This window comes from Bombus flavifrons, chromosome 10 (genome assembly GCF_040668555.2).
Source record: "Bombus flavifrons isolate JBK064 chromosome 10, iyBomFlav1_principal, whole genome shotgun sequence".
NCBI lineage: Eukaryota > Metazoa > Arthropoda > Insecta > Hymenoptera > Apidae > Bombus > Bombus flavifrons.
In genome coordinates, this window is record NC_138451.1 from 13,528,077 (window position 1) to 13,553,197 (window position 25,121).

General features: G+C 38.0%; 3 protein-coding genes across 6 annotated transcripts in view; 2 read left to right on the forward strand and 1 right to left on the reverse strand.

Annotated features, from left to right (window-relative positions):
* Window positions 1–25,121, forward strand: part of LOC138184231 (glutathione S-transferase 1-1-like) — a 152,589-nt gene that overhangs the window by 94,669 nt on the left and 32,799 nt on the right. The gene's annotated exons all lie outside the window — the stretch shown is intronic.
* Window positions 1–25,121, forward strand: part of GstD1 (glutathione S-transferase D1) — a 110,800-nt gene that overhangs the window by 39,932 nt on the left and 45,747 nt on the right. The window lies entirely within an intron of this gene.
* Window positions 1–25,121, reverse strand: part of LOC138184228 (cyclic GMP-AMP phosphodiesterase SMPDL3A) — a 49,818-nt gene that overhangs the window by 12,914 nt on the left and 11,783 nt on the right. For 3 of the 4 annotated variants that reach the window (XM_069121997.1, XM_069121995.1, XM_069121994.1), the window contains exons 2-6: window positions 12,825–12,898; window positions 11,065–11,133; window positions 9,944–10,100; window positions 5,692–5,897; window positions 4,452–4,648 (exon numbers count right to left, since the gene is read on the reverse strand). In XM_069121997.1, the coding sequence (XP_068978098.1) occupies window positions 4,452–4,648; window positions 5,692–5,897; window positions 9,944–10,100; window positions 11,065–11,133; window positions 12,825–12,882 (687 nt within the window). In that variant the 5' untranslated portion in view covers window positions 12,883–12,898. Of the gene's footprint in view, window positions 1–4,451; window positions 4,649–5,691; window positions 5,898–9,943; window positions 10,101–11,064; window positions 11,134–12,824; window positions 12,899–15,111; window positions 15,298–25,121 lie in introns of those variants that run through there. The other variant, XM_069121996.1, reaches the window with a different exon arrangement.

The window sequence follows — 25,121 nt, forward strand, 5'->3', positions numbered from 1 at the left end:
GCCAACTTAAGCAGTTGCGGCCTGTTGGTCTGTGCCACTTTTTTATACCATTTTCCCGTAACTTATAAGCGTAGATATTAAATATCGATCTACCTTCCGCCCGTAGTATATAGCATGTTTAAAGAAGCACAACATCATTGGAAGATAAAGTTCGACGAGTACAATAACTTCGTGGAAGTAATAGCATTTTACAAAATTACTAATAAATTGCAAGCGCAAGATGTAAAATCTCGAGCGTATTAGATAAATTTGGAACGGTTCTTTTTCTTTTTATTATGACTGTAATACTCGCTTCGGTCTTGTGCAAGAAGTATTTTAAAATATGAAAGAATATTAACTTAACGCATCAAAAGAAGCAATTGGGAACAAAGGATATTGCGAAACATGAATTGGAAAATATTACGTAAAAGCTGGTTACTGAAAAGCTTTAAAAATTGTTTCTCTGAAATATTGGACGCGAATCTTAAATTTGCAATATTCGATATCGATGGAATAAAACTACAAGTAAAAGAATTTAACAATATTTAATAAACTTCAAAATAGACGATCGTTATATCGATAGAAAAAAGTTTGTAACTTTTATACCTTAATTTCCGCATCTCTGTTCCTTTAGTAAAGAAAGAGTCTGTTTGGTCTGTAAATACAAACAACTTTATTCATCGTGCTTATCCTCATCCGCTTGTTTATCGTGATTGAACTTATTCATTGGTATTATTTATACGTATGTATATAGAAGGGTCGACGCATTGATCGCATTACGAAAGGAATACAATTCGTAATCCTAGAACAATATTTTCAAAACATAAACTTATCCACGTACGTACACGAGACCTAACGCGTAATAACGAAATAAAAATAAACATATACTACCGTTTAATTATACTCGACAACGTGCATGTTTCAAAATGAACAATACTGTTAGATAGCTGTCTAAAAATACGTAACTAGCACCGTAACTAAAGGCATTAATCGTAAAAGTTTGTGACAGTTATATCTTGGATTTTTGTGTGAAATAAACAAACTAATACGTATTTACCGATACCAACGTAAAAGGTCGATAAATCGACATCAACCGTTTCGTTACTTTTTAAATTTAATTACTTCGTTACTACCACCGTTCTATTACATCTGCCACTTAACTCTTCCAATTACCATGTAAGAAGTACATTTCTGCCACTATGTAAAAAGGTTTTATTGAAAAAGAATTGTCGCGTCTACTCGTATCGATAGGATAGCGCTCGATCGGTTTAAAACAGCTGAAACATTGTACACGGGAAATGTAATATTAATGTATCTCGTATCGTTAAATTTCACATATTATATCACCTACTATTTACCAAGTTATATGTTTGTACTTTTCGTTCTCTCTATGGCTGTGAATTATTATCATCGTAATTCCCTAAAAAGATAACCATTCTATAAAATTCATCTGTAAGCGCGGTTTATACCGTTGTCTTCGAAAATTTCATACCGTGCATGCAGACGGTATCCCGCGATGGAATGATCATCGAGCTGTCGAACAATATCGAATATTAATATTTCCTGCGAAACTTCATATCCCCACGCGGAGAAGGCGGATTCAACGGTCGCTTTCAGGCTATAAAGCTTTGGGTCGGAAGTTCTGTTATTGACTGATAGCCTGTCATCCCGATAACTGCGTCCCGTGTAAATAATTTATCGCGACGGGAACCAAAATGGAGGAAACGAAGCGGCATCAGCATTGATACTGCGCGGCGCCGCACGATTTTCATCCTCGGGAATTGACGTTTCGTCAATAAACTTCCTTTACCGCCACTTGGACGAACCTTCCCTGATTCTCTTCTTCCATTTCTCTCTCTTTTTCTCCCTCGCTATCTGTTCATCCGTCTACCTTCCTCTCGTCTGCTCGTCGATTTAAACTATGCAGGGCTTGTTTTACGAGCGTGCACAATCCATCGCGCATATGTCTGGCTTGATCCTTTAATTATCGAACTTGTCGTGCCACAAAACAAGTATCGTTCTATTATACAAGATAAATATACGGCGATGACTCACGCAAGTATTCGAACAAACTTGCTATATTGTATTACGCGAAACATTTTGAAATCTCATTAGCGCCGTAGCGAAATTGATTTTTACGAAAATGTAATTGCGACGATACGAAATCTGAATTCACGACAAATTCCCCCCGGCATTAAGCGTGTCGTTTCCCCGGTATGTTAAATGTGTCAACTCTTTTACCAAATACTCCATCAGATTAGTTAATTAATTGAATCGTTAAGGAAGTTTCTTCAACGATTCGTCGAAGGATTCTCACAGATAATAATTATACGGACCTTCTTTACATCTTACAAAGTTGGACTCACTTGTACTTGGCACTACACATCGAACAAAATGAATATCTCTCGCTGTAATACTGTAACGTTCGTCGCAAGCAGCTTGTTTCTAAACAAAGACTATTATATTCCTGCCATAAAAGCACATTTCCCTTCGAGTGCCATTCTTCGAAAAGAAATTTCTTCGCACTCGAGCAAATCTTCTTAAGGGCAACTTCCTTCTGGATCAATGTTGATTATGAAATTTCCTTTCCTTCTTCCTTCATACCGTTTCATATCGTTCTTTGAGAGAAGCTATTACGTCTAGATGACAACGGTAAACTTTTAATTGCATTTTCTTCGACGCAGTCATTTCGATGAGAGCTCTAAAAAACTGCACTTGAAAAATATTGACTGCTTAATGATGAATCGTATAATGAATTACAATTGCTATTGCTCCGACGTTTACTCTCAGAACGATCAAATAGCAGGCCCTGCAGGAGAAGCGGGTCGTTAAAACGGGAAAACCGAACAAACAAAGGAGCTGGCCGAGCAATGCTCCGAACGATGTTATTCTCACTTTCTTGTTCATGCTCCTTCTTTGTTTGATCAGGGATCTCGCTCGTAACGGTGCCGTGAATGCATTACGTCGAATTGATAGAGAGCATGAACATTCGTATAAATGTTCTGCGTGGAAAGGGTAACGCAGTTGTTCGACGTATTATGTACAAATTATTCGAAATATGCGCATTAATGAAACTTTTTGAAATTTCGTTATCATTATAACGGGACATGGTGATTATGAGTCATGGTGATTATAGCAGCAAAATTTGAAACGGATCTGGAAACGTATATCAAAGTTACAAGAGACTTGTTGCGAATATACATTTCGTGAAAAATTAATATACAAGATGAATAATAATCGAAAACGTATAATTAGCGTAACCGATGGTCTCGTTAAATATTATGGCTTATTAATACGAAGAATAGTCGACTGTTTCAAATTTTACGAATATAATCACTACGGTTCGTAATCACCGTGTCGTATCATCGTATGATAAATGTAATGGCAAAAAAAAATTGTATCACAAGGTATCCTCACTTTCTGCAGACACTCTTACGCGGTGATATTTCTTAGAACAAATTTTTTACAATTTAAATATAAATGCTGAAGAAATGGTAAAGAAGTTCGTGAAATGTAAGTACGTAAAGTGGCAGATACGTTTCAAAGAAGTACAAATATATATAGAGAGTATGTCAAGAAAGTCATAAAGAAATATCATCTCTTCGCAACCGCAATAAAGATGATAATCTTCACATATTCGTGCTTCAAAGAACTCACGGTAGTGAGACTTCATGAAAGTCTCTCAAGTATCCAATATGTGTTTCCTTTTTCGAAAGAATAAAGATATGACGGAGAAAAATAGGATTTTAATTTTCTAAAAGAATTAGTCGATCGAATCTGTGTTTGTCGACAAAATTTATACAACTTGTTGAAAAGCGAGAGGAACAGCCTGGAGGAAATGTCGACGAAGGATGGAATATGATACGCAATCTCTCGTCCGGCTATATAACCTTGCCATAGCGGGGATAAACAAAAGTTTGCGAAGCTGCTGACTTTAATAACGTTACGTGTCTTAAAACTTGGTGGAATATTGTTTCGACGCAAAAATAATAAGAACAGCGGGATACTAGAAACGATATCGCGATAACGACATGTTATGAGTTCAGTTTAATAATATCATCGGTGAATTGTATGAAAACCTCGAATAACGGTCGATAGTACATTGTGATGAAAGTCGAAGTAGCAGCAAAGTATGGTTGCAAATATCTCGTCGAAAAGCGACGTGACGTTAGATATCTGAAACTTACGCTTAGAGTGCAGATTCGCTTGCGTTTATGGGAAATTTGGAGATGTAAAAATAGACAAAATGTAGAACTTTTTACGATATGCGACAGATAAAACAATTTTCTATCTAAATTTCATTGTTTTTAATTATATTCATAAAAATATGAGAATTCGCATAGATATCCGCGCTCTACCTATGAAACAGCGTGTAACTTAAAAACCGCTTTCTTCGAAACGTGCTGCTAAATGTGCGCAAGACCTTCGCTTACTGCCGATTTCCATTCAATTATAGAAGAAATGTGCCTTACCGTTTCCTTCTTCCTCCGCGCGGTCTCGAGAGTCATCTGGAACCAGGACCATTGATCGAAAGGATCCTGCGTGTTGTCGATCATACTACTTCCGGAGCGATGTAGCATACGATTGTCAGCCGTGTTCAACCACAAATTCGTATTGAGGAAAATGATTCGATACTTTTCCGAGCGCTGCTCTATCGTGTAATATCCGGCTGTAACAAGTGTACGAAATCGTCGGATGCGTTTAAGCTGCCAGTTTATGCGGAGTACGCTCGCTTTTTTTTTTTTTTTTTTTTCTTTTTCGCGATCTTCTTTCGCAATTCGCTCGGACGGCGGCTGTTATTGGACTTTTATTGAAACGGCACGACGGCAGCAGGAAGCGGTAGGTGGAAGGGAGAATTGTTCGGGGGAGAAATTTTTGTTTGCTCGAGCGCTGCGCTTGAATTTTATTCGTTCGTGTGTTCGTAAAGATTGAAGTGGGTATACGTTCGTGGAAATGGCGGCTGATTGAAGGCAACGCGGGGTGCTCGTATTGTATAGGGTGAGAAGTATCGAAGTGGTATTGATTTTTTCGCATAAATAATGGATCTGAAAAGGGTTGTACGGGCTATTAAAGCGACTACTCTGTTAAGGAGGTCGTTGTTGGGATAAAAATCTGTTATATCGTTAGGTGGATGTTGTCGTTAATCGTATGTCGTTTGAATTAGGAATTTCGTTCAATTCCGAATGGTAAAGAAAAAAAGGAGAAGCAAGAGGCTTATGAGTATAGCGTGTGTTGACATTCTTTAAATAGAGAAGCTGAAAAAATAAATAAACGAAAGTGAATAAAAAGTGAATAAATTTGAAAGATGCTGTACGAAGCATAAATTAAGACAAAGCTTCGTATATGAAATAGTCCTGTCTATAAAATAGAAATAAGAGAGAAACGAAGCTTTGTAATTGTATAATCGGTTTAAAGTACACTCGTATCAATATTTTTTCTCTTTTGCCACGACTTGGAAACGGAATAGAGAAAAGCAAATAATGGAAAAAGAAAACAGTCGTCTTTTATCGATATTACTAAAACAATTTCTCTATATGAAACATAGGTATTCTCGAGAGATTCGGACTCGAGAGTACGTCCGCTTGCTTTAATCCGATTTCCGAGCCGTTCGCCATTGCAAAACGCTTTCACATAGAGAAATATCTTCCAGTATAACGATAGAAGCCAAAGAGAAGAGTCAAGGCAGGGAAAAAGGAAAACACTTGTTCGTACCAGTTTTAAAGGTATCCAGAGCTTCCTGCGGCAACCAATGCTGCCAGATCTCGGCGAGTTGTGAGAAGTTCACCCCGATGTCGTCGTGTCCGAGCGCCGGAAACACAAACTGTTCCTTAAACGTGCGAGACAACAGATCGGTCAAATTCCGCAAACACTGCAGACGAAGCTCGGCGCTCATGCCAGTAGTGCGCGTCAGCGCGTCACTGCAACAAGTAGTTACAGGCTCGTTAGTGTAAGTACGTTAGAGTACGTAACATATGGCTGACCAGCGTCTGTCAGAATTATTACGATTTCCCTGGCAAATACGAAGAAACGTTACTTCGCGTAACGTGAATAAATTCAAGCGGGATGCTGTAGTCCAGCATCTCGACAGTTTCAGCTCCGAGTCGATACAAGAAGATAGAGATTGACTGAGAATGACTGTTTTTTATTATAGTATGTAAGTCGTAGACTACTAAAAGGCATATTGGCCATTTTGTATACAGATTTTTACAAATAAATAAATAAATAATAAATAAATTGTTAACTTCTTAACTGGGGAATATGTTCCTGCGTATGTCGAAATAACTATATTCACATGACGAAATATTTCGTCATACCCGGTTAGGGGATTAAGGGGAACTTTTATCGTTATTGCTACTAACGAATAAATTAATTCTATCGTGAAATTAGCACATGACAGATATTTTCAAAAGAGACGGTATCGGTATTATGTATGTACAGCATAGTTCGAAACAGAAAATAGAATGTTCGTCGAAGCGTTAAAAATTAGATGTGATAAACCGAGGAAAGTATGTAGCTTAAGAAACGATGGACGTTAAGTATACACACGTATGGCTTCCACTTAATACTTGGCACACGCTTGGTAACACGTTTTAGCTCTGATTTATTGAAAAGCCTTAAAAGAATTATTACAGACAGATCCCCATAGAAAATGAAGTCTTTCTCTTTAATAACGTGTCTCGCAAAGATCTCACTTAATTCTGACTTTGCATTGAAATATCATATCATAAGAACTCGTTAAATAAGAAATTACGGTTATCATTTTACATTTCTCCCTTCCTTTCCTTCTTCCCGGTGGTGGAGAGAAAAATATCTTGATGTCAAAGCGTCAAGGTTTCCGAATTAATGAAAATGTTCAACCTGTTCGTATCTAGACGTGCAAAGAAACTTTTATAAAACGTATGCATTTTTAAATGGCGAATTTAATTAAGAAGTTGGAAAATCGAATGATACAAGTCGAGAAGTATGAACAGAGGATTCGTATCTAGACAAGTACGTAGTTAAAAATGGTTTGTATATACTATGTACACGTGTTGTTGGAACTTAATGAGAAAGCTGCGGAACTTCGTACCACCCTTTACCAGAACGCCATTACAAAAATTGCTGCAATTAGATTCTCTTAGAGACTGGATTTTTTCCCTGGGAGCGAAGATTTTCTTCATTAATTTTTATTTGATTCCAGAATATTACATTGTCTGGAGCCGCTGCTGCTGTTAGGAGTTGTATCTTCCGGCTGTGTATGTGCGCGACCTTTATAATTTCAGAGTAATATAATTCCTATATGTAGGAACCAATTTAAATCGGAGGAATGCCGCTGCAAGAGTTACATTTTACACGGAAAATCTTGATTTCAGCATTTGCGTTATTTATCAGCATTCCTTGAGAAAATTTAATTAATCGTCAAAATCTTCCAGTCTCTTGCGTAGTCCTGTATATTTCATTTTTGTTTCGCGGGCGAACGCACCACAGATGCAAACTGTAATCCAATATATCGGGCAATTTTAGATTCGTAATAATGTGGTCGGAGATAGTTTCAGATGAAGCATTAAAGTACATTGAAAGACTGAAAACAGAACGCTATAAACGGAGGAACGGGAATAGAGAAATTGTAGATTTCGCGTGTGACTCTGACTCTTGCTGAGTAATCTGGGTTGTTCGTGAGAGTGTATGATATCAACTTTGTATTGTGAATTGATGGTGAAATGCGATATCAGTCACGTAAAGTTGGAACAACCAAAACCTCGAAATCGAGTTGCAGCGCAAACTTACATGAGTTAGCATTTGGATTTCTTGTTCGATAACTCGTTGTGTCGTTATATAAATATTTTTGACGCGTTAAATATTCTTTTTCGTCGATAATGTAGAAGTTTCTTTGATAAAAGAGCTGAGATAATAATTGCTACGTCGACGTAATTAGCATAATTTTGTTGTTCGATAAAATGTTATACCTGAACAGGTGACTGCTAAAAGAAAAACATGTTTCTTCGTACTACTAATTATTTCAAATTATTATACGTAGAATTTTTAATTTATAAACGCATAGAAATAAAAATCCTCCCAAAAAAGCAGAAACAAAACTTAAGAGAGATGAAGCAATGTTCTTCAGCATCGACAATTCAGAGATTGGGAAATCGTAGAATCAACATTGGAGAAGTTGTTTTCATTCTAAATCGTTTTTAGAAGAGTTTACAACCGGTTTATAAACTCTTTTTCCGCAAAAAAAAAAAAAAGTTAAATGAATGTGAGAGTGAGTAACTATCCTAACGAATAAAATGTGTTTTCTCCGCATTTACTTCTCTATCTTCCCCATTGTGAGAGAAACAAACTTTCTTAGTTACCTGATAATTGGTTAGAAGTATAACGCATACATGTATACACATGGAACTACTGAACTTTCGTGCATGTTATGCATGCTGGATAATGTGGTTGCACAGTACTATGCGTATAAGTTTGTTTTACAATAGGATTACAGCTCAAACACTATATGTGCATATATATCTGTACCTGCGTAGAAATACTTAAGAATTAACGGAATTCTTACGTTTTTACAAACTGTATATAACATCTGCTTAAAGCAAATAGAATAATATTCCAGGAATTGTATTATTTCAAACCGTATTATAGATACACGATTTAAAATTTCAATGGAAGAAAATTAAAGCGTAACCATCAAGAGAGAAACCGTGAGAAAGTGTAATTAAACACAACTCCCGCTTCTATAATTTCTTTCCGATAATAAGCTAAAGAAATTACAAGTGCAATTGGCTGGGATAATAAACTTATATCGATACTAATGAATGTTCATTAGATTTCACAAATCAGAAGGGAATTATCAATTTGTTCGATAATTTATTCATAAGTGCATTAACATTCGCAATTCGCTTGTATGTAAATAAATCGATCAAACTCTATTAAACTAGCGATTGTACGGTTTAATTTATACGGAACACGCAGCCACTGTGTTGCGTCCAACAAACACAAATCTTTATAGTCCACTACATTCTTGTTCCTCCAGTTTGCGAATTATCAATTATCAGATTAGTTTACGAAACTGCGTGTTAAAGGCTAATCAGTTTTCGTTGATTCATCGGCCAATTTACTAATAGCCATCAGAACATTCATGCGATACCGATTCGTCATCCAATCGAATGCTCGTTAATTTCATCTTCGATTTCTATTTCCGTCCGTTGTTGACACGTTGAATATTCGTCGTTTATTATTTTCCTAGTTACCCGGTAATTAGAATTTCATGTCACATTATCTGGCCATTCGTTTTTATTAATTATTTACTCCATGAAAATCGAATTGTCGTGTTAAGCTTGCTGCTCCGACGATAGCGATACGCCGATTAATCGGTTAATCCTACATCATATTGCTAATAATAAGAATACTAAAGCGAGCAGCGTTAGCGTAGTATTTCTGATTGTCAACCCAACTCTATATAACTTTTGACTCGAACCGCGAACGAAGTTGTAGAATGAAAGTTCCGACAGTGTCGAGATTCGCGCTGTATAAGCTAATTTTTCAACAAGTCAGACACCGAACTTAACCTGTCCATCGAGAAACCCGATATTTCGAACCACAAACTGAGGAAATTTAAGTCGGTTATCAGGACTTCCGAAGCTTTTCATTTCAAAAAAACACTATATAATTTCGTTACTCCTTTGCTCGTTCGTTTAGTTGTTTGTACGAGCAATGTCGGAAGTTCTTCGACGATAAGAGATATGCGTGTAATAGCTGTAAAACATATTAGCACATACCCTTGCAATATCGGCATATATTCTATACCATATATTGAAATATCCTTATTAAACGTTTGTAGTCATACGATAAGTATCTGTTATTAAGCGATACAAAATTTAATATACTTGTACCTATTTAATTAGTATGTAAATGCAATAAATGTAAATACGATGGCATGTCGATACTATTCATAGTCATTCATAGTAAAAATTTGTAAACTTACCCCGTCCAAAGAACGAACTTGATTCCTTCGCCGCGATTGGATGTCATTGCCATCGCTGCTGATTCTACCAGGGCCCAGGGCGAATCGCAACCATAGTCACCGAATTCTCCGGGGGTTTTCCGACCGCTGTTCACACCGTTCTTCGTGTTCCAGCACGCTGAAAGCAGGGACCTGGCTAAGCTGAAGAGGAAACAAGAAGACAAAAAAAAAAAAGACAAAGAAAAACAGAAATGAGGAAACGAACACGTGGGAACATGGTGCTCGTATTAAGGGAGCAGCGCAGCGGACGCTCGTGTATTGCCACGCTAACGTCCAAATGACACGGAGTCGGCCCCAGCTCGTGCTTGGTATGGGACGCAATTTCAGGTAGCGTTATTTCATGCAAACCTCGTGCCAACCAAACACGCCAGGTACTTTAAAACGATCGGTAAATAGCGACGGGAACAGGAGGAAAATATAGGCACGGGTAGCAAGGGGTGAAAGCTGAATATATTCTGTTCCTGAAATGTTTGACTAAACTTTAGGGGCGTACTGTGCAAAGGTTACATCGCCGAAGGGAGAAATTTTATCGAATATTTTGCGACAGAGCTTGGGGAAAAAAGATTCCGTTTCTTCGGATTTGATTAACAGTCGGTGCTGTGATATTTAATCTTTTCAATGCCGATTAGAATGGAACGACTGCTCTTTTACGAAATTTTATGCGAAAGATATAAATAATACCGAATCGCTTGCCGAAGCGAATGAGATTGAAAACGAAAGGCAAAATTTCGAAGCCAAAACATAGATTAAAATGAAACATGAAGTTTCTTTATTATATTTTCATGTTATATACATCTACTTGTTTCATATACATGTATTACAGTAGCGTAATCGAAAAAAAAACGTATTATAATTTCGTGTATCAACTGTTATCTCTGTATACTATTTTATCGATCCAGGCGATCACGATGTTTGTTAACTTTTGTCGGTAGGTGTATGTATATCTGTATATTACATCGATTGTGTGTATCTTTGCATCTTTGAATTTCGCACAGATGCGTAAAAAATCGCAGTCTCGCGACAACGATAAGGAGAAGGCAAAGACATATAATGTACGTACAAAATAAAACGAAGTTACTTACCGTTTGCCGCGTTTGCTTGGGTGGAGTACCTCGGATCATAGTGGATGTCAGTGATGTGCCAGAAATACCCTAGAAGCAGAGAGAACGAGGTCGTCGCGCCTTCTGCGTTTCAGCTTCTATTTGCATCTCGTTCCGTTGCATTTTCATTCATCGTTTCTTCCCTACCGTTTCCGCGAATCAACGTAACGTCACGACGAGACAAGGATGCAAAATTGCGAAGTCGATGCCTAGACGCGAAGCACGGTTTCGAACGAATTCGATCCTCATCGATAAACGGATTCGTATTTTCCAGCGCGACGAATCAAATCCAGACGAATTGAATCGCCGAACATAAGACGGATTGTTTTAAATTAGTCGCGCAATCCGTTTTCTCACGAAGTGCGGCTAGTTTGCAAAGTAATTAGACTCGACGATCGATTCAACGGGTAGATTGAATTTATCAAACGAACACACGCAATCCCGATGGCTGTTGCTGTTGAATCTCGAGTGTTTTAAATTAGGATGAATTAATATTTTGACCAGGACCGTTTAATTAGGATCGATCAAGAATTTTAAAGCACCGAAACGTGACAATATCGTGCAAAACTTTCCTGTCGGATAGATCTTTCGCTGTGCGTTTCAAAAGCGATATCTGCACAATTTTTAAGTAATATCGCACATAAGAGTAAACAGGACAGGATGGCGTAACAAATAAATTGCATACAGGATTGTTAAACTGCCGTGCTCAAAAATTTCTAGTCAGTTCAGTTTGCAAAAGAAATCTGTACCTTCATTCTATCTATATTCTGATCTAAATCTATCTTCTGTTTTAAATCTATATATTCTGTAATATTCCAGTTCTAACGTGATTATTAACAAAACTTCGGAGCTATATCTTTACGATCGATAATAAAATATTTATTTTTGCATCTCAGTTTCAATAATATCTTTATCCATCTACTATGCACTGTACTGCTATGTTTGTAGCCGTACAATTGCATAAAAATATGTGCATAAGTAGAGTGCGGAAATTTAACACCATTTAATTCTGTCCTGAAAGATGTTTTTCAAGCGTTTAAAAGAAAAATGAGTATAAACCGTTCTGCGTAGGCCATTAACGCTTCTAATATGAAGTAATAACGCGGCGTTATATCCAGGTGTTAAAGTTGCTGTTAATTATTTCAAATCATATTTACAGGTTTAATAGCAAGTACGGAATGACTATACATTGTAAAGAAATGAATTCCATTTGAAATGTAATTTTTCATTTGAATGATCCAACGAAAATTTTTGTTTCACGAGTAAAATACTGCCAATGAGAAACTTTGGAAATTGAAATACTTTGCAAGTAATCATACTTATATCGGCATTCAAAGTAACCTTAGTTGAAACAGAATACCTTAGGGAAGATAAAGGAAAGGAAATTTCACGCGAATTGGGTCAAGGAATTTTCGTGAACTCGATAACTTTGTTATAACATTTTCGTTAGTGGTCGTACGTTACGTCAGCTTGTTAACTTCGTCCATAATTAACCGTAACAAGGGGGAGGACGTTAATGTACGACTGTCGAATAAATTCTGTCTCGATCGCGCTCAAAGAACGCCGACCCATATTCGACGTGGAAAGTTTCACTCGTTTTAATAATTCAGCCAGTCGGCAACATGGTTGTATGCAACGAGAAATAACGCGTACAATTCAGGCGCGCGTTACGTAGAATTGAGGTTGGATCTCCGCGGTACGGTAGCAAACACAGTCGTCTATATACGTATGCATATATTTACCTATTTTTCCTTGCACCGCGCATAGCCACGAGAGCAGCATCAGATAGTCACGAATCATCTTTCCAGCTTTCGATCTGTAATCAAGTAAATCAGTCGCTTAAAAAGTTGGTCAAAGTCGATTGAGCGCCAAATCTACCATTAGCCCATACCAGAGCCCTGGGCAACGATTCGCGACATCGGTAATCTCATTGTCATCGAAATTTACTAGTTCAAAATTAACATAATTTTATGGGTAAGTTGGAATAAAACCCTGGCGACCTTATGAAATTTCATGAATCCAGCAACTCGGATCCGTTCGATGCTAGGAACAACGGCTGCCCTCGATTTTAATCTGAAATTTAATTTCGAAGGTCGTTGACAACGATGTGTCTTGTAAAAGAGCCGTGGCGAGGAAACGTGCATCATAAAACACTTTACAAGCCTCTTTCGACTGCAGCGAGAGATCTCGGAAAAACGTCGACAAACCAATAACCGCTGCTCGTGGATCGTTTGACGACATAACAAAGAGCTGACGCAATACTTGAAGCGCATAAATACGCAACGTTTGGGACGACGGTGCGCGTCGATGGAAGCGAACGTCGCGAACGAGCTTTAGACTCGTTAGCGCTAGATTTGCTTGATAGAGAAAATACTTCTTCCTTTTGTAAAGTAACACAAGACTATTTCCCGAAACACTACGAACGTTCATGAATTTTTCTGCAATTTTATATGAAATTTCTGTATTAAAAGCTATTTTTATGTTTTTCTAAGAATATTTCTATCGAGCTGATTTTCAGAGGTTGCGGGGTATTATCCGTGTAGAAGTACAGTTGTTCCGTTAGAGAACTACCAAACCATTTTCTACTTGTATAAATTCTAATACTGAACCAATGATTCGAACTAACGTATACGTGCATGTAAAAATATCGATAAGAAGTTCGCCAAACACGTAAATCACAAATCAATCATAAATCTTGTTTAAAAAAAATACATTCTTAAATCAAATAGTAAAGTAACGTTTGAAAAAGACTTTTCATAATTAATACCACATTTAAAAAGTATGAAAGCACTCTTTGATCGAACGATCTTCTATCACTTTTAGTTTCAAGACCCTTACATAAAATATAAGACAAAAATCGAACTCGATTAAACTCGGTATCCGCCTTTCCCACGGCAGTAAAGTAGTTCAATTAGATATATTCTTGATACAAAGCATTATCGCGGAGTTACGTTAATTATTCAAAGAATACTTGATGCGAAAGGTAGGTCTTTCGAGTTCATAACTCGATGCTCGTCAATATTTAACGTCTTGATGAATACTTTAACCGACGGAAAAGTTAAACGCTCGCTCGTACCTTCTTTTACTCGCTGCTGGAAACCAGGAGTATGGTTTCTGGCGGTGCAAACAACAAAATCGACGAGCTTTCGTGACGGCGCGCGGTGCCGCTTTTCTATTTCAAATTTTCACTTTCGATGGATTCCAACGTTAAAGTCGAGATAATCGACTACGATCATCTACGTTTACCTAACCTGGCTCGCTACAATTTCTAGCTGGTAAACTCGATTAATACTTTTTTAACAATAACCCCACACCCCGGAACTTTTTCTTAAATCATTAAAAAACAAATTATTACACTATCGACGTACGTCTAGGTCTTAATGAACGTAGACGCAAGTATAGAGAAAATCTGTATTTTTAAGGAATACGTTTGATAAATATCAGTTATGATCTCGCTTTGGCTCTTTTATAACTATGAACTCATATACCTGCAGGGCTTTTTATATTCAGACGAGACGCTCGTCACGAGGTAAGGGTCGATATGTAGATGTAGGTCATCTTATTCGATAATACGAAGAAATTACAGAAAAATGATCTCGGTGACATGTGGTTAATAAATGAATATGAATACGGATACAAAGATAAATCGTTATTTTTGCGAACTAAACGTAGATTCGTAGATACTTGTTTCTTTGATATTTTCTCATAGCTAATTATTGCGCTGTTTACTCGTTTTCCTCGTTCTACTTTTCTCTCTATGATGTCGTTTATATATCACAGAAGATATACGATATTTCTTTCAAGAAATTAAGTCATTTTTGTTTTTATGAAAAATATCACACATATAAAATGTTGGGATAGATATGCCATTACGCCGACTATAAAATCATTGTTTCTTCTTTCATTTTTTTCTCTATACCTACTGTTTAGCAGAAAACGCTGGTTAGTGACATATTTTGCATAAATAATAAACGTTGTGTCACCTGAACTAAAAATTATAATCAATGATGGAAAAAGTATTTCGCTCACCTGCAGCCTAAGTAGGTTGATTAACTTTACTCATGAAATTAACTCATTAGCTCCTGTCACGAGGTGTTCCATAAATTTCTAGATGCTCTTGTTTGCACGTTCTGATAAGCGTTCCCGACGTTATATAATTTTGAACATTAAAACACTTCTTTTAATCTATAATTTTTCTGTTCATATTATAAACCGCCCTATTAATAATACATTATAGATTGTTCATAACGATTAAACAGACGACATTTAAGTTTTGCACGCTTTAAGTAATATCGAAAGTATTGAAATTTTGCGAAAAATGTTAGATTCGTAATTCGTTCAGAAACATAACTCGTAAATTATAATTAGCCATTAATATCGATATCGCGTTATTAATTCGTAGCCGACTTACATTTCACATTCAAAGAAATATTAATAATCTCAAATGAGTAAAATGAGTAAAAAGTCGCAGTTATAACAACATTGGACCTATTATAGCCGCTAATAATGGAGTATCATTAATAATAATTATTGCTAGGAATTTGTAACTGTATCGCGCGTCTAAAGAACGAGGTAATATCACCGAAGTTTCTTTTAAAAATATGCTTACACGTCACATACTGCTTTAATTCAGATAGATTATAAAATGGTAGTTCGATACTGGTCTTTCGACCCTTTAGAAACGAGTCACGAACCGTTCGAAAATCTGTAGCGAATAACGTGAAACGATCGCCGGAATACTCTCGTCGCGTACCGCGTCGTAATGCTGCTTCATTTGCGAAGTCATTCAGAAACGGTGATCCCTTAATTGTTTCGAACGTCGTATTTACACGTGTTCTCTTTGCGAAACTCGAAAGTAAACTCGACAATCACGCGTATTCCTCGAATCGAATTGCTTAGCAGGTTTAATTGCCTCAAACAGTCTGCAAACTTCCACAACGCGTAAAGTACTTACGTACGGATTTAATCCCGGTCCCAACGCCGTACAATAGGGGTCGCGTATCGACGTATTTCGAATCACGATTTCTTCGACGTTCGACCGTACTTTTTACAGATTGTGTCGGTGCTATTGACGCAGCGAATCTTGGAAAGTAGAAACGACGAAACGGATTTAATTACGCCCTGGGGAGTGTCATTATCCTATGGTGTCGTGACTATCTGTACTCTTGTAGCCAAACGTTAAGCAATGATTTGATATCAGGCACGCATCACGAGCAATTAATACTCGGTTCGTTCGTTCATGCTTATTCGTTGGAACCTTTTTAATGAAATTGCTGAAATTTTCCCGGTGAAGGTAATACGAATCATGGCCACGTTCGGATGTATTTCAATTACGTGACACACGAGTCGTAACAGCTGTTAAACTTTTCTCTGTGTTTCTCTGGGTCTTAATTTTAATTTTTCACTTTATTTATTTTTCATCGAATTTGTTATTTTCACGGACAGTCAGAGTGCATACATTGGTGCACGCACGGCTGAATAGCCGTTAAATGTGAAATATTGTACGTTGAGTAATTTATTTAAGCGTTGAACGCCACGTCCTCCGTTTATTGGGTGACGTTTTTTCATCTAAATAGGCAGGTCGTTACGAATAATTCGCTAAAGTTTCCGTATTAATTCAATAGTAGCAAGAGTATTTAACAGTAATAACGCGTAAAAGCGTAGGTATACCAACGGCTACGAACGATATAATATGCAGAGTGTCCCAGGCAAGTAGGACGAGCCATAGCTCTGAAATGATAGACGATAGAAGAAATTTTCACAGCGGGTAGTACATGGTACGTAACGTGTAAGTGGTTTATAAACCGTCTATTAAAATATTCGATACAATTAAGTATTAAAAAGTTAACGTAAGGGGTGTATTGACCAGAATTATACGTGGCGCCAGAATTCTTTCGTTAAAAAGAAATTATCGGTCGAAAATGCGGGCATTAGTGCGAGCGCATTAACGTTAAATACACACTTTTGCTGAAATTTTATGACATCCCGAACACGAGGCCGAAATTCCAGCAATCGTGTACCTAGATGACGCATGATCTGCAATAGACGGTTGCACGAACCTGCCCACCTTAACGAGGTAATCGAGCAGAAATGAAAAATTGCGACCCGGTCAAGTGGATGTGCAGGCGGTAGCCAGCGTTTTTTGTTTAATCTCGTCCGTGGTATGATTTGATGGCCGCCGACCTCGACGAAATGGATTTTAATACGATCAAGAATAAAAGGAAACACGTATGATGAAAGGATTTCAATTCAGAGGTGGATTATCATTGACACTTGATTACCGAAAATGAGATGCGCCAGTTGATACAGCTAAAAATTATTCTATTTTTAAAATTTATTTCACGTTCTTTTTTTCTTCGTTCTCGTGTATTTAATTTTACAAAATCGGGGTTAAAATAACTTAATTTAAATTAAACGCAGATACTTGATATTTCAAATATTTTTTTAATTAGTAATTAATAATATTCAATCGATATTTTTAGTTAATCGTTTTTAAGCACAAGTACCTCACTACGATGTCCTAAAATATAAAATGCTGGTGTATAACAAGTATATAGCTCAATTTAAAAAATAGAGGTAAAGTTAAAATCTTTAAAGCGTCTCCACTTCTAGAGCAGTCACATGCACCACTCGAAACCATTTTAATTCTGCCTAATGAAATTTTCGTTTATCTTCTACCGTTTGAACGCTACGGCTTGACCCATATACCCGAGACACCTGTATATATCATAAATATCAAGAAACGTATAACAAATTTTAAGGGTATAACTTTAATGATACATATTTGAATATCTTTTACGAGCGTAAGGAGAGATTAAATATTTCGAACAGCGTTGAATATTTAGTAATCTTGTCTTGTACTTTTCGTTGAATGACTGTAAGGATGGTTATAAATAAATTTGAAGATCGATCATCCGGATGATACGAACGTTGTAACTTGCAAGATTTACGTAACTCGCGCAATAACCGTTCTCGCGTGTTTCTATAAATTTTCCCTGGCGAAAGGAAAATGCTAAGTTATAACGATAAAGACTAATCGACGACAGCACAAGTAGGGATTAAGTCTTAATATACAGTGTCGGGCAAGATTAAACAGAAAATTAAAGCTGCGCAAGTTGCAAGGTCTGATACGAAGCGTGTTTTTTCATTTTGTCTCTAGAGCGTAAAGGCTTGTATCGTCTAAATCTCGATTATGAAGTAAAGCAATGAAAGCGTGCGGCAGTTACTTACATCTTCATGCACTGGCATAAAGGATTGAAAGCATCGTAAACAGCTTGCGTTGTAACAATATTTTTCTATCGCTTTTACAATTTCGCAAAATGTTGCTCGGTATAGTAAAATTTTCTACCGTAACTCGAGCTTTTTCAACCTAAATCGTATCGACGGTGCAATATGACTTATGTTATGACCACGTATATATCGCGTAGTAAAGAGTAAATCTCCATGTAACTTTTAGACGGTGCATAATTTAAAAAATTCAAGCTATTCACGTTAATAAGAACCCCGGAAGTATGGAGATTTATTTTCCTTAAAAATTCTAAGTTACATCTTTCAATTAAACTTCTTCTGTTAATTAAAAATTTCATTTAGGATTTTTAACTTAATTAAGAGTTTCCTTTGGAATTTATAAGTTGAGTATTCATTTTCCTTTTAGAACCGGTATAAAGTTTTCTCCTATATAAAACTGTAATTTTTTTGTGTCACAAACAAGTAGGCTGTATCGTTTAATCTTACGCGACGATTGAAAAATCGGCAAATTGTAACAGAAGAGCAGAAGAGAATGGCTGGAGCGGATATGATTGATCGAGATACAGTTTTTAGCAACCAGGTAATTGATATAACTTGTCAAAGCAATTTCCGTGAATTGTGCGACAACAATTTCTAACGTAGGTAAAAACTGGTGTAATTCGTGTCGCGTCGAATCGATTGCGTTATAATTATATAGACGGTGCATGCTGGTAAACGTACGTCTGACGGTGAACTACAAATCGAGGAGTCATTAGCGAGTCATCTTATGGAAAATAATCGTCCTTCTTATCGCTCAGTTAACCGGAATGAAATGTCTACCGAACGACCTCGTACTACGGGTGAAGGGGTAATTATTGATGCTTTTCTCGCCGATGTCGCGATGATGTATAACATGTATATATACTACACAGAAAATAGAGTTGGCGCAAGCCTGCAGCTGGCAAAGCGTCGTTCTTGTTATTCACAATTAAGGGAAATGAATCAGGTACAGTCAGCCGCGAAAGTCTACGTGTACATCACCTTCCGAATTTTGTGCATCTGACTCAGCGCGTTAAGGTTTCTAATAATAAGAAAGACGCTATAAAGCGTTGGGAATTTGAGCAAAACGCGAGAAACAAATTTGGATGTAGAGACAAATTTGAACAAAGCCCAATAAATTACCCTTAATCTCTTGTTAACCTCTTACAAGTTGACCTTCTTTCTTAGTTCTTGTAATCCTCTTACCAAATTAGCAAGTCAATCACCTTGCTTCCTCGGTCGATCTTTCACCATCAAACCGTTGTAAATCATTCTGTAACAGGTACTAATTATCTGCTTATAAGTCGAACTTTGAATTCGACAGTTCTTTCAGTGAAATCAACAAATACGAAATATTACAATTTCGCTTTGGACGTCGATCTGAATGCCTGAATGTCGTAATTGCCGATGGGTTAATAACGTATTTCCGGAAATACACGATTTCTCCTTGATCAAGAACGCGCGTCGAAAACGATTATTTATCGGAATGTCGGCCATCGTCGCTGCAGAGAACGAAGCTCTCTCTCTCTCTGTCTCTCTCTCTCTCTCTCTCTATCTATCTATTTACCTATCTATCCATCTATCTATCTATCTCTATCTCTATCTCTCCCTTTCCCTATCTTTCCCATTCTCTCCTCTGTCTCTGTCTGGTAATCCTTTGGTCGTGGGCACCGTGAATCGGCAGAGGATCACCGGTATTCGTGTAAACGGAAAAGCAGAGAAATTCCCGCTGGCCCGCAGCCGTGGCCCGAAATCGAGCTTTTAAACCGATACTTTTATCCAGCGATAGTGGCGTAGAACGAATCTCGAATCTCGCTGGTAATCGCGGTGATGCGGTTTCAATGCGGGGCGAATCGGGCGAAGGGAGAGGAACAACGCCGACCGTCATTTGCGCCCGTTTCACGAAATTTCGGCCGACCCTATACTCCGGCGGCTGGAGTCGTCGGTAAATTTGTTCGATGTTGTTTGCGTTCCGTTCGCCAAGAGAGAGGGATTGTTGAAAGTGCGGTAGGTTAAAAGCGTTGTTTGATATTTAGGACTTTGTTGGCCTCGGACGAAACCGCACGGTAAATATGCCACGCGAAAGGGAAGGCATAGAACACACGGGGCGAATATTTGAAAGAATTGCAAAGTAATACGAACGTAAAATACAAAATATTTCATGTCAACTGTTGATCGACGTAAATAGCGAAAAACACGTGCGAGCACTACGTATACGTGTGTATATATAGTGGATATAGAAAGTATCGGCAGGTATCCTTATTTTTGCAACGAAGCGCCTCTTTTCATCGGATTTTCAATTTCATTTTCATAAATGATGCGAAATTTACGGAGCCATACGAAAGTACCGCTGAATGATACTTAAACTCTCGATTTCGGTATAAAATCCAAACTGTCCTGTAAATATCAATCGTACGATTCTCCGCAAATTATATAATCGTAACTTTATTACGTATTTCGATACAAATCTGTTCGATAATTGCGCGCTCGACAAACGGCTACACTAAACACAATCGCATTTTCCACTCGCGTGTCCACTCGATCGAGCCACCTTGTCACCACTTGAAAAACGTGCCACTTCCGTTACTCGTTCGAACCGATTTGAAAAAGCAATTCAAGCACCCGATCTCGCGCCCGTGTCCACATTCAACGATAGATCGCGTGTTTTATCTGTCGCACAGTTGCTCAACTGAGATGACAAAAGAGCAGGGTAGATAGAAACGGGGGGCGAAGATAAACGCGTCAAAAATTTCTTGCTCGTTTATGCGGAGATCGCGTGTCGTCGTATTGCGCGGCTTAAACGCAGCCTGTCACGTGAGAGTCTCTCGAAAGCACTCGGTAGCACGCTTTAAATCTGGCAAAAATCGAGGGTGAGTCGGTTTTCTCGCCTCTGCAGCCGCCCTCTAAACAACGACTATCGTCGGCTCACGTGACAATTTCTTAACTCGCCGCCGCGTACGCCAAGTTTTACTACCGGTCTCACCCTGGCTGTGCCTCCCTTTTGCGCTTTACGACCGCCACTTTGCGCGCCCGCCCTCCCTCGCCATCCTAAAACTCTCTATCCTTCTCTCTTTCTCGGTTCGCCAACCCCTCGATCCAGCGTCTTTTATGCGCCATTGGCTTACGTGCCTCCCAAGTTTATCGGTAATTGACCTTTGCACCCTGCTCGAGAAACCGCATCGGCACGCGGTTCATTTGCAACCGCTCACCGTGATACGCTGGAAACGTGGAAATTTTACCGATACTGGCAAGAAGATGAGCACGGATAAATCGTGATTTATACAGGACGATCGATCGGTCGAAAGAACGATCGTAGTACGTTTTAATCAAAGTTAAGTTGACGGTAAAGTATGGTTTACGGTCCTTGTCGATCGTACGAATACACATAGATGGCGAATCTTTCTGGCGAAGAAAACGTAATAGCGAACTTAAACAGCGAAACGCGTCGAATATGTTTTACGTTATCGTTATCCGATATCTCTATTCGATTATTCGTGCTAGGGATGTTAAGCTGCCTTTTTATACTCTCTCGACTCTGATTCGTCATTATCATAATCTATCATATTCCGCTTATAAAACAATTTATCTGCGCGAAATCCGCTTGACACGAATCAAAAATATCAGATTAATTCCTCCCGAGTTCCAAACGAACCCACCTCGAGGTAATCTCTGAAATCTTTCTTTATCAAAATTTTATCAATTTCCATCGCGACTGTTCGCGATTCTATTTAACTCCGGAGAAGCATTGCCACGGGCAATGAGATCTTTCCATTCGTACGAGCTTTCGTTCTCTCCCTTAAAGCCCGGTTGCTCTATCCTTTGGTTCGTTTTTCAGGCGCAACCATCTGTATTTTCTGGCGAGGAATTCTTACGCTAGCCGCGTGGTTCTTATCGACGTTATGACTTTCATGCTCGTTAAGTTGGCCCGTCGCCAATCAGAGACACACGTATAGAACGCGCCGGTGGGCTTTGTGCGGGTAAACGGAAGTCGTCAGAAACTTCCAGTTGGCACTGAGCAGCCGAATATCGTGCATGCAATTACTCGCCGCGCAAACGACAACAGGCAACTTCGCGCGTACAAGTTGTTGTCGTCGTGGTAGTTTCACGGTACGTTGCCTTCGAAAACATTCGGCGACGGAATCGAAAATCATGGCGAGAGCGTGAAGTACGAAGGGAGACGTTATAGAACTGACGTTAAAAATTACTGGCTTGTATACCAATGTGATATTGGTTGCAACGAAGACACAGGTAGAATAAAACTTCTATTGTACGACTACGTTTCATGATTTTGCGTCTTTCTTTTTCTGTCACATCTACCGCTGCCAGTGGTGCATTAATATCAAGAACGAAAAATCGATTACATGGCAGTTACACCAGGTTTGTGAATTCTTACGTGCAGAATACAACAAGGTCATAAAGTCGTTGAATATCTAATTCGTAATTTAATTCGACGTAATCTTCAATAAAATGACCGTGAATTAACATCTTACTGAAAATAATATTGCAATAAAAACTATGTGATATTTAACTAGAATATATCTTTATTTCTACAGAAGAATATATTTACTTGTAAAATAACTTTACTTTATGAATGTAATCGTTAATCAGATTAATAAGAAAATAATGTAGAGAGATAATGTTTGTTATAGGTACCTACTACAGGCATTCTGTTTTTCTTTTCTTCTTCTTCTTCTTTTTTGCTGTTCCTTTCTACGTTCAATTAAGCAAAATATACGACTCGTATCAATTGCGTGACTTAACTTAATAGAGAATGGGTAGCAGTTCGTGACAGGAATAAAAGAAAGGTGATTTCACAATGGCAAATCGGAAGTGCGGAACAAAGCTATTTCATGCAAGATTTTATTCTTGAGACAAATCCCCTTTTATAATTGCCACTCGTTTATTTCTGTTGATAAACACTGGCGAAACTGAAGCTAAAAATAACGTAATTTCTCTTTGTACACTCTGCTCGTTGTAAACGCACGGTGGAGATCGAAAATATCAAATTGTAGCGTTATTATTAAAAGGAGTAATCACGTGTAAGTCGATCGTGTTCGTCGTTTCCTTCTAATCGTTCATTGTAATTCGAACTCTTAATTCTTCTGCCGATATTGTTACAATTACGCTGCGCATGTCGATTCTACTAGTTAAATGTTTGTTTTATAATAAATTTGAGAAATGCAGAGACTTTGCAAGAATTAGAGAGAGAGAGAGAAGTTACGAAAATTTGAAACGTTTATATGAAGTTAATGAAAAGTAAAGCGTTGTGCTAACAACGTACACTGCACCAAGTTGATCTATAGTATGTGGTGTAACTGTTAACATATCTACAAGAGACCATCAAGCTACAGCGTAGTAAATTAAAATTAAGCGTTCAGGAACATGAACTTAGATTCAAACTTGTAAACTGTTACACGTTCAAACTTGTTACATAATTTTGTATAAACACACCGAAACAAAGTAGCCGCAATTTGTTTTAAACGATTAAATAGCAATTATTTAACTGCGAGAAAAACACTGATTAAAAAACGAAATAAAGGACAAAAATCGGTGTTACCATCGTCTGCTATTGCAACTTTCAACACCTTCGTTTTATCGAGATAGTGTTATCGTGTTATAGTGTTACTAATCAAAGACATCGTGAAATTATTCGTACGAATACGTTCTGACGAAAAAGTTGCCAGACAAAGCGAGACTACCTAAACAAACGACGCGGTTCTGGTCAGAGATGTTCAACTTGAAAATGATACTAACACGACGCGCGAATAAGTCACGACAGGTCGTGCAATTATCTCATAGGGTCGTGGTAAATCTGAGAAAAATGGAAGAAGAAAAAGAAAAGGAGTAGGATAATAGAGGAGATGCGCTCGATTCGAAAGAATCATGATTAGAACACGGATTTGGTGCACCGTTTTACAGCGAAATACCAGCAAACGACTTGGAAGGAGGAGCTGCAAGCAGGCCGAAGAATTTCCTGCGCCGCATTCTAACACGCCAGAATCTCTATCTATACTGCTTCCTTTTAATGCTACTCGACCGCTAACGCGCGGCTAAAAGTGTGCAATCGAGGCCATAGTTCAAACGGAAACGAATCTCGTTCGATTCCTAACACCTGTATTCCTTTTCGCCCCCTTACATTCCACGTTTCTTTCTTTTCCCCCCTGCTCCTTCTCTTTGTTCTTCGGTCTTTTCTTTCGATCTAACCGTTTCGTTTTTGAAAATTTCCGCAGCGGGTAATCGTATTCAGCGATTTCCTCGATGTATTCAACGGATGAAATCTTCGAGCAGGACATTGTCGCGAATTGGAGAGCGATCCGATTGAATCGAATTCCGGAATGGTAGAAGTTCCACAACACGATTTCTTCCGACGCGATGTCCGCAACGCAGGATGCAAGAATATAGTTAATTTTCAGAATTTGCCGTTTGTCAGATATCGACCCACGATCCAACTGTATCGAAAGTATTTACAGTTACCCGGGTTTTGTATGGAAATGGGTTAAGTACCAGACATATAGAAAAAACGTTTGTTGTTTATTACACGAAACCTGCGATAATTTGTGTTAGTAAAGGAATTTGTCAAGTACCGATGAGAGGTGAAATTGTAAATTATAAAAGTAGGAATTTGGTAACAGGAGTTTATAATAAACCATTGAGCTTTTACAGCCCATTAAAGTCATTAGCAAAACAAATTATCACAGCTTGATCTACAGCTACTTTGTTCGTACTTAAAGTTACATTCTTCGATCGTGCAAAAATAGATAGACGAATTTGTG